The sequence below is a fragment of the Trichechus manatus genome, unplaced genomic scaffold (assembly GCF_000243295.1).
Source record: "Trichechus manatus latirostris isolate Lorelei unplaced genomic scaffold, TriManLat1.0 scaffold00022, whole genome shotgun sequence".
Classification (NCBI taxonomy): Eukaryota; Metazoa; Chordata; class Mammalia; order Sirenia; family Trichechidae; genus Trichechus; species Trichechus manatus.
The window spans coordinates 18,760,922-18,775,322 of NW_004443958.1; the positions used below are offsets into that span (position 1 = coordinate 18,760,922).

Here is a 14,401-nt window from a genome sequence, read left to right on the forward strand (position 1 = left end):
AGTTGAGTGGATACAGCCCATTACATTCATGAATTCAAGATAAAATTGCTAATTTTGTAGTATCTTCATAGCAGGATACCTGAGGTTATGCTAATCACCTTTTAGGAGACTGGAGGGTAGGGGAGGATCACTTGAAGTTACCATTTTAAAAGGTGGCTGTCAGGTCCTTGAGTTAACACCTTAAATTTATATATTTTCAAAGAGACGGAGAAAGAATTTACAATCACAAATTATCTAAAGTGAATTCTGAAAGAACAGGGGAAAGGGAGAGCCTCTTCCCTTATTTTCGACAAGGAGAATTAAAACCTCTTATCTTCTATTTGTATTTGTCCTTACAACTGCCAATAACCAAAACCAAACCCATTGCTGTCGAGTCAATTCCGACTCATAGCGACCGTATAGGACAGAGTAGAACTGCCCCGTACAGTTTCCAAGGAGCACCTGGTGGATTCAAACTGCGGATCTCTTGGTTAGCAGCCATAGCTCTTAACCACTACGCCACCAGGGTTTCCACAACTGCCTATAGATTAGCTTTTACTGAGCCATATGCCCATTCCAGAGAGGCCTAGTGGTATCTACTTTGCTTATTACCTGGAATAGATAATTTTTTTTAACACTTCCCCCCCATATGACAAAAATATTCTAATAAGAGTATAATAATGATAATTAAACAGTCTTGATTCATTTTTCAGTTTTAAAACAATTTTAAAAGAATATACTTTAATTTTAAAGATGGTATTAAAAATTGCCCTTACCAAACAACAGTACACCTCTCAGTACAAGATTTCCGGTGTTAAATTTTAAACACAAATGAAAACTCCAAGATGCCACGCAGCGTCACAGAAGTGAAGTACCTCAACCACCCATTTGTGATCGTTCTGTTACTAGGAAACAAAGACACCATCCTAAACCAGCCGGTTCCCAGGCAACCCACCAACTGACGCATGAGTGTGTCTAGCCAAGTTCAGTCAAGCCTGGGCCGGATCGGGAGAACCACCCAACCAATGCATAAACTCATGAGAAATAATAAATGGTTGTGTTTTCAGCCTGAGTTTTAAGGTGGCCAGCTATGCAGGATTACCTGCCTAGCAGCAGTTGATTGAAACAAGATGCACCAAGCTGCATCAGTCAGTTTCCCTCTCTTGGGAATTTGAAACTAGGATTAAGACAGGAAAGTTCAACCTAGGCTGATCTCCTGAACACAGTAGATATTAAAATTTGGGAGCTATGGTATGACCATGAGCTATGGTTATCGGGAGGGACCAGTCCCTGGAGAAGGACATCATTCTTGGTAAAGTAAAGGGTCAGCGAGAAAGAGGAAGACCCTTGACGAGATGGACTGACACAGTGGCTGCAACAATGGGCTCAAACATAACTATTGTGAGGATGGCGCAGGACCATCTCTTGTACATATGGTTGCTAGGATTCGGAGCCGACTTGATAGCACCTAACAACAACATGGTATAACCAAATTCAGTAGGTGAACTGCATAGCAAAATAATCAGTCTGCAGAGAGAGAAACACAGATATTCTTGATGAATTTCCATTTTCAGTTCCAGCCTTTTCTGAGCTTAGCTGCATTCTCGTCCGTGGATTCTTATAATAAATTCCCTCTTTTTTGTGTGCTTAACATAGCTTAAAGTGGTTTCTGATACTTGCAAATAAAAGATTTAGATAGATTTTTTTTTAATGTAGCAGATTGCCTTGTGTTAGGTAGGTATTTAATAAGCAGTAATTGTAAGATCTGTTAATTCAATCAATTAGGTATTAGGCAAGTTTGCTTTTCTTACATTTGGTTCAAGAAAACTTATGTCTTTACATATACCATTCCATGCATTATATTATATTTCCTCAATTGTAAAATGTCATCCATTGCAAGACACTATTGATTTAATAATAGTCTTTTGGGGCAAAAACAAGAAACTCAATAAAGGTATCTCATATGTTAAAAACTAATCAACAGATCACTTTTTTTTAAATATCAAAATCTAAGCTTACTGTCTACCTTACCACATTGGCAGCACCATGACAGCAGGGACTATGAATTGGTGATGATTGTGGCCCAGCTCCTAGTGGACTGCCTGACATATAGTAAGTACTCAATATCTTTTTGAATGAATGGATACAAGAATGAAATGAATAAGCAACACCCTTGTTCAGTTAGCAGTAGCCATGGAGATGAGATCATGTTATAGCCACACTGGTTTCACCTTCTGCTTTTGAGATTTTTTTTTTCTTATTTTCAAGCAAGACTGCCACCCCCTCACCCTCACTTCCTTGGGTATAAATAGGATTTGGTTGCAACTGAATTTCTACTTCAAAGGCATAAAGTGTTCTGGCTTTATTTCTAACTACCCTCCTCCCCTAAAAAACAAAAAACAAAAAAAAACTATTGCCGTGGAGTCAATTCTGACTGATATTTTAAAATTTATCTTTCTGAGAAAGGTGCATATCAATTATAGATAAGAATTTATTTGCAAACAACAGTCAACAGCCATAATTTCTTATTTCTATCTTCTTCCCAAGTGAGAGAAAAACAATTACATGGTCATTATAATTCAGCTCCCAGCCTACAGAAAGGGAATCAATACAAAACCTATTGGGAGTCTTTGAGGAATTTGAAATAGATAGAAAACATGATTCTTCCTCTGGAGGGCTTGTCTTTCTGTGAGACAAACTGGAAGAGAGGCAATAATTACCTCTAACTTCACAAAGTCTAAACATTCATCTCCTGTAGTCTGACTTGTTCTTCTATACACTAGTTAAAAAGCTTGGGTTGTGGGGCAGACTGACCTGAGTTCAAATTCTAGGGCCACTAACATATTTTTTCACAAAGAACATGCTCATGTAAATAACCCACCTATGCATGTAACACACGGAAATGATGAAATTAAGTAAAACAGGTCTGGCATAGCACACCCATGCATATACCGCTCATGTCTCACGTCTCATGATATGTCCAGAATTGAGTTTCGGCCTCATTTACTTATCCTCCCATATTACAGGTAAATCATATCATTCTGTTCATTTTCTTTTGTTCTGTTCATTTTCTTTAATCACCTGCTTATGTGTATAAAAATAGTCCCAAGTGTTAATTTTGATTATAATTGTATAATAAGGGTATAAACCATGGTCAAGAAGTCATGGATTAAGTTTGGTAGTTCCCTGGTGTCTTAGTTATCTAGTGCTGCTGTAACAGAAATACCACAAGTGGATAGCTTTAACAAAGAGAAATTTATTCTCTCGCAGTCAAGGCTAGAAGTCCGAATCAGGGTGCCAGCTCCAAGGGAAAGCTGTCTCTCTGTGTGAGCTCTGGGGAAAGGTCGTTGTCATCAATCTTCCCCCGCTGTGGGAGCTTCTCAGCATCAGGGATCTCTGGTCCAAAGGATGCACTATTCTCCTAGCTCTGCTTTCTTAGTGGTATGAGGTCCCCCTGTCTCTGCTTGCTTCTCTCTTTTATATCTCAAAAGAGACTGATTTAAGACACAACCTAATCTTGTAGATTGAGTCCTGCCTCATTAATATAACTGCCTCTAATCCTGCCTCATTAACATCATAGAGGCAGGATTTACAACACATAGGAAAATCACATCAGATCACAAAATGGTGGACAATCACACAATACTAGGAATCATGGCCTAGCTAAGTGGACACACATTTGTTTTTTTTTTTGCTTTAATTCAATTCATAACACCTGGTAATTGGAAGATAAACAATTGAAACTGTGCGTTTGTTTCTATTAATTTAAGCTGGTAATTATAGCTCATTAGCTCAACTGTTGAATGTAAAAGCTTTATCAGATTGTCTTAAGTGAAACCATTAAGTTATGTTAGGTTTGCTGATTTCATAGTTTAATTATGTCTTCTTAGTGTCAATGGGGAGCCCTGGTGGTGCAGTGGTTAAGAGCTTGACTGCCAACCTAAAGGTCGGCAGTTTGAATCCACCAGCTGTTCCTTGAAAACCCTATGGGGCAGTTCTACTCTGTCCTGTAGGATTGCTATGAGTTAGAATCAACTCCACAGCAATGAGTTTTTTTTTTTTTTTTTTTTGGTAGCATCAACTGAAGTCAGCAACATGTAAAAAAATTGGCATAGCACGCTTACAAAAATAACACACGGGGGGTAGCACAGTTGGCAAAAAAGCATACAACATGTACGTTATTTGCAAAAGATATACGGTACTTAATTGTGTAACTTTTGGGAACCTATTTAATCTCTCCAAACTTTAGTTTCTTCATATTAAAACAATGGGGATACCTACACTTATCCATTTAAAGAGTTGTTGTGAGGATTACATCAGAAAAAGCATGTAAATTACTTAGCATTGTACTTGGCACATACTAAGATCTTGATAAAATCTTCCCGTGATTATTTTTAAACAATAGTCATTAGTTAGCTACAGTGAGAGTGATAACTACTAATAGCAATTAGAGGGTGCATAACTAACCACTCCCAAATTTAGTGGCTTAAAATAACAATTATTTATATAGCTTATATTCCTATGCGTTCACAGTTTGGGCTGGTCTCAGTTGGGCAGTTCTTATGCTGGTCTTGACCAGGCTCACTCTTGAAATCTTTGCTCAGCTAGACCGTCATCTGGGCCTCAGGTTTATGACAGCCTAATCTGGGATCGTTGGGATCAATGGGGCCTCTCTCCTCCAGGAAGCTAGCCCAGGCTTCTTCACAAACACATTCCAAGTCTTTGCTTGCACAATGTTTGTTACTGTCCCATTGGCAGTTCGAATCCACCAGTTGCTCCTTGGAAATACTACTGAGGCAGTTCTACTCTGTCCTGTAGGGTCACTATGAGTCAGAATCAACTTGACAGCAACGGGTTTGATTTTGGAGTTTTTTTGCTACTTTATGTTTATCACTTCCCTTCCACTCCGCCTCACTTTCTCTCTTCCTTCCTTCATTGCTCAAATATTTACTAAGCACTTAATATGTCCCATGTACAGAAGATAGTGTAATAAACAAGATTTGATGCCCAATTTCATAAAGTCTTGTAAAGAATCTGTCTAAAATGCCACTGTATTTAAGAGCCTTTTACTCCCCTTTGAGCAGTTCCATTACACCCTGTGTTAAATGCTAGCTAGCATTTCAGTAAATAACAAGAGAGAGAATGCTTTCCTCTAATTGTTTAAAATGATAGTGTTTCTAAGGAAGGGTTTCCAGCTGTTTCGTCTGATTTAATCACGATCTCTTAACCTTATTATCTCAGGATTTCGCTCCCTATCTATTTGCAATTCTCTTTATAAGTAAAGCACAGATGATTGTGACATTTGGCTCCTAGGATGTGTGGCCAGCACCGTGTCCTAGTTGGCACAGAAAGGGTTGGGTAATGACCTCCAGGATTAGTGGCTTATCCTTTTCATTTGTTCTCATGAGTATTTCCAACTCCTTTGCCTTACACATGAATACAAAAATTACTCTAGAATTCACAGTCCAATAACAAAAACCAAACCAGTTGCCATCGTGTGGATTCCAAGTCACAGCGACCCCACATGTGCAGAGTAGAACTGCACTCTATAGCATTTTCAAGTCTGCGAACTTTCTTTCGAGGTGCCTCGGCAGATTTGAACCACTAACCTTTAAGTTACTAGTTGAGTACTTAACAATTTGAGCCACTCAGGGATTCCTATTCAGGATGCCACTAAAAAAATAAAATAAATTGCTGTCGAGTTGATTCTGACTCACAGCGGCCCCACAGGACAGAGGAGAACTGCCCCATAAGGTTTCCAAGGCTGCAATCTCTATGGAAGCCGACTGCCACATCTTTCTCCTGTGGAGCGGCTGGTGGGTTCGAACCACCACCTTTCAGTTAGCAGCCAAGTGCTTAACCAGTACACCACCAGGCTTCCTTTATTCAAGGTGAAGTGATCTCAAAATACAGGAGCTTATTCATCAACAGAAATGGCCTAAAGAGGGGTTTCAGGCCCTGAATTAGTGCCTCATTTGGCTTTGACTTTTCCCTAGCAGAGAAAAAAAATTACCTTAGAGTCAACTTTGATTCATGGCAAACCCCAGGTGTTCATGTGTTACAGAGTAGAGCTGCTCCATAGGTTTTCTTGGCTGTAATCTTTATGGAAGCAGATCATTAGACCTTTCTTCCATAGTGCTGCTGGATGGGTTTGAATTACCAACATTTTGGTTAGTAGCCAAGAGGAAACCATTTGTGCCACCAGAGCTCCTTACCTTTCCCGGGGCAGTGGCTGCACATTAGAATCGCCTGCTGGGGTGAGGGGCTTTTAAACTATACTGTTGCCCAGCTGTGTTGCAGACCAACTACATCGGACTCTTTGGGAGTGGAATCTAGGCTTCCAGTTTTTTTAAAGCTCCTCGGGTGAAGCTAAAGTTTAGTTATGGTACATAGTTTATAAAGAAAATGTTCTACATTCTACTTTGATGAGTAGCGCCTGGGGTCTTAAAAGCTTGTGAGTGGCCATCTAAGATACTCCACTGGTCTCACCCCTTTGGGAGCAAGGGAGAATGAAGAAAATCAAAGACACAAGGGAAGGATTAGTCCAAAGGACTAATGGACCACAACTACCACAACCTCCACCAGACTGAGTCTAGCACAACTAGATGGTGCCCGGCTACCACCATTGACTGCTCTGACAGGGATCACAATAGAGGGTCATGGACAGAGGTAGAGAAAAATGTAGAACTAAATTCTAACTCAAAAAAAGACCAGACTTACTGGCCTGACAGAGACTGGAGAAATCCCGAGAGTATGGCCCCTGGATACCCTTTTAGCTCAGTAATGAAGTCACTCCCAAGGTTCACCCTTCAGCCAAAGATTAGACAGGCCCATAAAACAAAATGAGACTAATGGGGCACATTAGCCCAGGGGCAAGGACTAGGAGGCAGGAAGGGACAGGAAAGCTGGTAACAGGGAACCCAAGGTCATGAAGGGGAGAGTGTTGACATTTCGTGGGGTTGGTAAGCAATGTCACAAAACAATACGTGTATTGTTTAATGAGAAGCTAGTTTTTTCTGTAAACCTTTATCTAAAGTACAATAAAAAAATAAAAAAGAAAGTTCAGTTATGGTTAAGAACCACTGCCTCGAGGAGACCACAGAACATTCCAACACAAGGGAGCGTCTTTTCATAATGAAACTGAGGAAAATTTAAGTCCACAGAGGTCAAAGACCATCAAAAGACCAAGTAAAGCCTCAGGCAAGATTCAAACCACGGATTTCTAAATGTAAAATCTGTGCTTTTTATGCTTTATAAGAGCTAAGGAGGAGCTCTAGTGGTACAGTGGTTAGATACTCAGCTGATTAAGTACTGAAAGGTCGGTAATTCGAACCCACCAGCTGCTCTGCGGGAGAAAGATATGGCAGTCTGCTTCTGTAAAGATTTCAGCCTTGGAAACCCTATGGGACAGTTCTACTCTGTCCTACAGGGTCGCTGTGAGCTGGAATCTTTCTCATTGGTAGAAAGACATGACAGTGTGCTTCCATAAAGACTACAGCCATGCAAACCCTACGGGGCAATTCTTCTCTATCCTGTGGGGTCGCTATGAATAGGAGCTGACCTGATAGCAATGGGTTTGGTTTTTGGCTTTATAAAAGCTGGAAAGAACTGCATCTCCATTAAGTAATGACAGAAATCAAGTGGTACAAAATAAAACATAAAGGGGATATTATTGACATAAATGTTTAGTGAAAAAACAGCAATAAAACTAAGCAATGAGAGAATACAATTGCATCATTATAACCTTTTGGGAATACGATTTTGAGAGAAGCAAATATCTTTATAGTTATTTCCTATAAACTGTAAATTTGCTGGCAATTACCCTTGAAGCATTAAAATGTGCACTAGTTAAAAGCGAATCATCTCATTGCATGACTTAGAAATTGGAACAAATACTGGAATAAACTAGTAGCAGAGGTAACTTCGGCAATATGGGCTGTATAACACTCTAATAGGATGCTGACAGTGCTCCTTCTAATATTGCTTTGATTTTTAATTATTTTCTGGGACGCAATAAAACGCCAAGGAACAAAGAACTTCTATTTTTAACAGCTTATATTCTGAAACTGTACCAGGAAACATACACAAAAAAAGTATTCCTCTATTTAGGTGCTCGTGAGTGTTTTTCTCTGTTTGAACTCAACACTGATTTTTAGAATATTTACACAATAAACAGGTACTATTATTAACAAGGAGCCCTGGTGGCGCCGTGGTTAAGAGCTACGGCTGCTAACCAAAAACGTCAGCAGTTTGAATCCACCAGCTGCTCCTTGGAAACCATCCTATGGGGCAGTTCTACACTGTCCTAGAGGGTCTCTATGAGTCAGAATCGACTCAACAGCAATGGGTTTGTTTTTTTTTTTTGGACTATTAATGATTGCAGACATTGGTCATTACGTAGCCAATGTTCCAGGACTGACCAGCCTGTATGTAGGTATAAATGAGGTCATCACCTCACCTGCACAGGCCAGGCCTCAGGAGCCTTTCTTAGAATCAGCCCCACTAATTTCTGGTTGTCCCTGCTAAGTGCCAGGCACCCCGAGAGCCTGGGCTCTCAGAGATACGATCCTAAACCAAACCCACTGCTGTCAAGTCAATTCCAACTCATGGCGATCCCATGGGTTACAGAGTAGAACTGCTCCATAGGGTTTCCTTGGCTGTAATCTTTACAGAAACAGACTGCCAGGCTTTTCTTCCATGACGCTACTGGGTGGATTCAAACTGCCAATCTTTAAGTTAGTAGTCAAACACAAACTCTTTGTGCCACCTGGGTCCTCAGAGATATGATGCTGTTCTTGTTGTTGAGTGCTGAGTCTAGTTGATTTCAACTCATAGCACCTTCATGTGATGGAGCAGAACTGCCCCACAGGGTTTCCTAAACTGTAATCTTTACAGGAGCAGATTGGCAGGTCTTTCTCCTGTGGAGTCCCTCAGTGGGTTCAAACCGTCAACCTTTCTGTTAGCCCTATGGATCCTTGTGAAATTCCCCAGGGTTTACAGCCAGGAGGGTGATTGCTGGATCATAGGGCATATTCAATTACACTAGGCACGTGGAAGGAGTTCAGAAGGATGAACAGAAATTAGCTAGAATGAGGGGTACAAGAAAGGTCAATCCAGTATGGGCAAGTAACCACAGTAACACTTAGGAAAGAAAAGGGGAGGAAGCGGGATTGGGGTGGGGGGGCATCAGCCCACTATGCAGACCTGACAAAGCCTCTGTCAGCTCAACAGGGAGCTCTGACATATCGGATGGAAAGAGCAGGCTCTTATAACACCACCTTGCTCAGTCGTTGCCTGGTCTCCCTCACTGACCTTGGCTCAAACACCAAGAAACCACCCTTCTCATAGTTGTGCAGCTTGTCCTTTCTCAAGGAGGGATCCAGCGGCGCATTGAGTGTGGGGACTGATGGGGATGGACAAAGCTCAGCTTCTCTCAGTCCAGATTGGGCTTCACGTGAGGAGCACTGGCACAGAGTGGAGGGGGAGGGAAGGGCGTTAGCTAAGGGAGGACAGAAAAAGTGGTCCAGGAGGGGCTAACACTCTCAGATCAAATCCCCAAGAAGGCGGTAGCTGCATCAGTGTTCTCAGAGGTGCAGGGTAGGGGTGGTGCCTGCACAGAATTCTGATCCAAAGGATTTGTTAGGGAAAGGCAGTCTGTCTGGCAACAGTGTTACCAAAAATCCTATGTGTACAAACCAGGAAAAGAGGTGTGATGTGTGATCCCAAATTTATGATATTCCTGACTTTCAGCTGTCCTTCCTCAGATTCTTTGGCTGCTGATTTTATTTCTGGCAATAATACAAAATCAAAAAACCAAGGGGATTTAAAAAAACCAAAACAAAACCCTGTTACAGGCCAAACTATTTCAGGGGCTTTGAGAGTTGCATCTCTTCTGACAAACGTCAGCAGAGGTGTCTGTCTTCTGGAACCGTATCCTGCCCTGGCTTCCAGGACACTGTGCTCTCTAGGTCTCCTTTGTCTTTTACTGTCCCTTCACTGACTCCTCCTCCTCCTCTTCTTCCCCCCTGCAAATGGTCCAGCCCTTAACGTTGTGCTCTGCAATATTACACACCCTCCTTTGCAGGCTTCTCTCTGCCTCCGGCTTCAACTTCTGTCCCCGGGTCAATGATTCACAAATCGCCCATCCTGAGATTCCTCAGCCAGCTTCAGCCAGCTTCAGCCAGCTATGCCCAGCAGCCTTCACATCTCTTCACTTGCTTGCCTCTCTTGGGTGTTACCTCAAGCTCACTGTGTCAAAGAAAAACTCGCATCCTCTCTTCACACCGTCCCTGAAACAGCATTCCCTCCTGACTCGTCTACTGCCGTCCCCAGCCCCACTGATTTCCTCGTTCCAACCTTGGAGTTACATAACTAACAGATGCCTCTTGTTGAACCAGCAGCCGACAAATCCCAGGGATTCTTTTTCTGCACTAAGGTTTAGCTCTTCCCTTTTCTATATCCCCCATCAAGATTAGGCACCGAACGATCCTTTCTGTATCAGTGTTGAGGGCTCCCAATTGGCTCCTTAAAAGTCAAAAACACCAAACCAGTTGCCATCATGGTGACCCCATGGGTATCAGAGTAGAACTGTGCTCAGCAGAGTTTTCAATGGCTGATTTTTTGGAAGTAGATCACCAGGCCTTTTTTCCGAGGTACCTACGGGGTGGACTTGAACCTTCAACTTTAGTTTAGCAGCTGAGCGCATTAATCAGTTGTACCACTCAGGGAATCCAACAACTTCTTACCTCCATGGTTTCTCAGACATGCTGTTGGCCCTGCAGAGCCTTGTTTCTGACACTACAATGCTACTGTCCTGATAAAACACTCAGCATGGGTTCTTAAAGGGTGAATTCCAAGCCTGCAGGCAAAGTTGTTCCTTAACTAGTTCTATTTTACCTGTTTTGTTTTCATACTCATTGAATAAACGTGTACTTATTTCCATAGTAATTAAATGAATTCTGTGTGTCCAGGCAAAAACCAAAAACGCGTTGCCATCGAGTTGATTCCAACTCATAGTGACCCTACAGGACACAGTAGAACTGCCCCATAGGGTTTCCAAGGCTGTAATCTTTACAGAAGCTGACTGCCACATCTTTCTCCCTTGGAGCAGCTGGTGGCTTTGAAGCACTGATCTTTCAGTTAGCAGCTGAGCACTTAACAACCATGCCACCATGTCACCTAGCTGCGCCCAGACAGGGGAGATGTAAATCTGAATGGAATATGGTATTTGCCATATTCTGAAAAGCTTGTAGTCCAGAGGTGGAATACACGTGCTTATTACAGTTTAATTAGAATTCAGTGTGGAAAGTGCTACAGTCAAGTTCCCATGAAAGTCTATGGGAGAAAACTGGGAGCGGGAAGGTTTTTATAGATGATGAAAATATTCACCAGTGTATTTAAGGAGAAGCAAGTGTTGGCCACACACTTGGTCACTGGCCTTTACGTTAGCAAAGAACAGTCTCCACCATGTCCATCATACACACTGAATTCTCACCATCTTCTGTGACTCAGTCTGAATCACCCTCTACCCTCTCCTACCCTCTTCAAGGGCTTCCTAGTCTTTGCTAATTCAAAGTCTGCTTCCTTCCAAGTCCACTTGAAGATTAATTTCCCCCAACCTTTCCTGGCACTTATCTTTTTTATCTTCTCCTTTCAGTGGTGCACAATGACATCATTTCTTAACCAGAACCCTGGCACTATGCTATAGGGTCGCTGTCATGGATTATGTCCCCCAAAAAACATGTGTATCAATTTGGCTGGGCCATGATGCCCAGAATTGTGTAGTTGGCCTCCATTTTGTGATTGCAATTTCATGTTAAAGAGGATTAGGGTGGGATTGTAACACCACCCTTACCCAGGTCACATCCCTGATCCAATGGAAAGGGAGTTTCCCTGGGGTGTGGCCTGCACCACCTTTTATCTCTCAAGAGATAAAAGGAAAGGGAAGCAAGCAGAGAGTTGGGGACCTCATACCATCAAGAAAGCAGCGCTGGGAGCAGAGCGCGTCCTTTGGACCGGGATTCCTGCGCAAAGAAGCTCCTACTCCAGGAAAACACTGAAGAGAAGAAGGCTGACAGAGAGAAAAAGCCTTCCCCTGGAGCTGACGCCCTGAATTTGGACTTTTAGCCTACTTTGACTATGAGGAAATAAACTTCTTTTCATTAAAACCATCCACTTGTGGTATTTCTGTTACAGCAGCACTAGATGACTAAGACAGTCACTATGAGTCAGAATTGACTTGATGGCAACGGGGTGGATTTTTTTGGTTTGGGTACTACTCTGGAGGGCAAACGAACCAACCACCCAACCAACAAAAATCCCAAACCCACTGCCCTGGAGTCCATTCCAATTCATAGTGTTTCCAAGGCTGTACTATTTAGGGAAGCACAACTGCCACATCTTTCTCCCATGGAGCAGCAGGTAGGTGCCAACTGATGACCTTTTGGTTAGCAGCTGAGCTCTTTAACCACTGCGCCACTAGGGCTCCTTTACTCTGGAGGGCCCAAAAACCAAAAGCAAACCTGCTGCCTTAAGTCGATTCCAACTCATAGCTACCCTGTAGGACAGAGTAGAACTGCCCCATAGGGTTTCCAAGGAGCAGCTGGTGGATTCAAACTGCTGACCTTTTGGTTAGCAGCCATAGCTGTGAACCACTAAGCCACCAGGGCTCCTCTGGAGGGCAGAGGTCTTCAAATATGAACATGCATTTGAATCATGATGTGATTCGGCAGGTGTACCACAGGCACAAGAATCTGCACTTTGACACCTCCCCCACCAAGTGATTCACACACAGAGGATGCTGAACCACTTTAAGAAACACTGTTTTAGCCCTATGTCCTGCCTAGAGTGTCCAGGAAAGTATGTGAGTTGCTAAATGCTCTGGGCTCCAAGTATCTGCTGGGTGACTATTAGATACTTCAATTATTAATAGTACCCAGAGAGTCAAGAAAAGTGGCTCAGCTAAATGGGCAGCACCGCCTTCTCCGGAGCAGGCTAACTCTTGAGGCGTAAAATCTATCTAAAGTCGCCAGTAGGGCAAGAGGAAATTACATTTTCCGTCCTCTCGAAAAAGCAGCAGCCATCACCCCAAATGACCTCAGTGCGTCTCGAATAAATCATGCTTCGGAGAGTATACAGAACGCACCACAAGTTAAATGGGTTAAAAAGGAAAAGCCTCCAGACACTCAATGCACTCAAAGCAATCATGCTACAGTCACAAACATCACAGTTGTAGTAAGAAGCAAGTATTACTAATGTGCCCCACATAGGGATTAGTAAAAACTACTGTCACTCGAATCACTGGAGTCTGAAAATACAGCGGAACCAGAAGTTGCCCTAGGTGGCTGACCATCACCCCACGCGACCCCCACCTGCCTGCAGGGTTGGTTCCTGGGTCCCAGGTCTGCCGTCCGCTCGGGGGCGGGGCGCGGACGGCGGCGTGGTGACGTCACTGCGTGGGGACGCCCGGCGCGTCGTCGTCCGGCGCAGAGCTGGGCTGGCCGTGGCGGGTGTAGCTCGTTTCGTGGCGTGAGCCGAGGTGTTGCTGTCCGTTCCTCCGCCTTTCGCTCTTTGCCTTGTCCGGGTCTCAGCGGCCCGGAGCCGGCCAGTCATGGAGCCATCGGCGCGTCTCGCGCGGCCCCGCTGAGCTTCCGTGCCGCGGCGAGCGCGGCTCGGGGTCACCATGCCCACCCGTGAGTGGCCGCCGAGGGTCGAACCGGCCGGGGGCGTTGGGAGGCGGCGGCCGGCTCGGCGCGCCCTCTGTGGGTCGTCCGCCTGGGGTGGCTGGCGGAGCCGGGGCGGGCTGGGGAGAGCCAGGAAGTGGCCGCGACCTGCCGATCTAGTTTCGTTTCGGCGTCGCTTTCAGGGGGAGTGGCGTGAGCCCCGTTGCACGGATGGGGAAACTGAGTCTCAAGCGGTAAGGGAACTGCTGAGGACGCGCGGCTAGTAAAGTGGTAGAGCTGGTGGTAACCTGGATTTGTCGGACTTTAAAGTTCAAGCTCTTTTTTCCGGAGGTAGCCTTCCCACAGCTTACTGGGACTTTATGGAAAAGCTGAAACTAGCCGCTGTCTGGTCGTCCTTGCCTGCTCACTTTCTCTGGGACCAGGTATCCCCAGGTGGGAGGCGCCGGCGCAGGGGGTCCGAGTGCGGCCCAGGGGGTCAGAATCCGGCCCAGAGTCCTCCCGCCTGACACCCCGGAGTCCCCCGCAGGCTTGACTTGCTGCCTGTGACACGTTCGAGGTGGTTGAAGTAGGTGCTCTTTTGGGAACTTGTTAGGCATAGATGCCTCAAAGTGTGGCTCTTGGACCACTTGCTTTACATTCAGCCGGGCATGTGGTAAAAAAATGCCGGTTTAAGGCTCCTCCCTAGACTTACGGAATAAGACTCCGGAGCCTGGGCCCAGGAATCTGTATTTTTACAACGC

The 14,401-nt window shown here is 44.1% G+C and overlaps 1 protein-coding gene across 2 annotated transcripts in view; it reads left to right on the forward strand.

Annotated features, from left to right (window-relative positions):
- Window positions 1–13,447: 13,447 nt before the first annotated feature.
- Window positions 13,448–14,401, forward strand: part of EFR3A (EFR3 homolog A) — a 101,035-nt gene continuing 100,081 nt past the window's right edge. Inside the window, exon 1 of one of the 2 annotated variants that reach the window (XM_023728201.1) lies at window positions 13,448–13,670. In XM_023728201.1, coding sequence (XP_023583969.1) covers window positions 13,661–13,670 — 10 coding nt within the window. In that variant the 5' untranslated portion in view covers window positions 13,448–13,660. Of the gene's footprint in view, window positions 13,671–13,757; window positions 13,895–14,401 lie in introns of those variants that run through there. The other variant, XM_004373010.3, reaches the window with a different exon arrangement.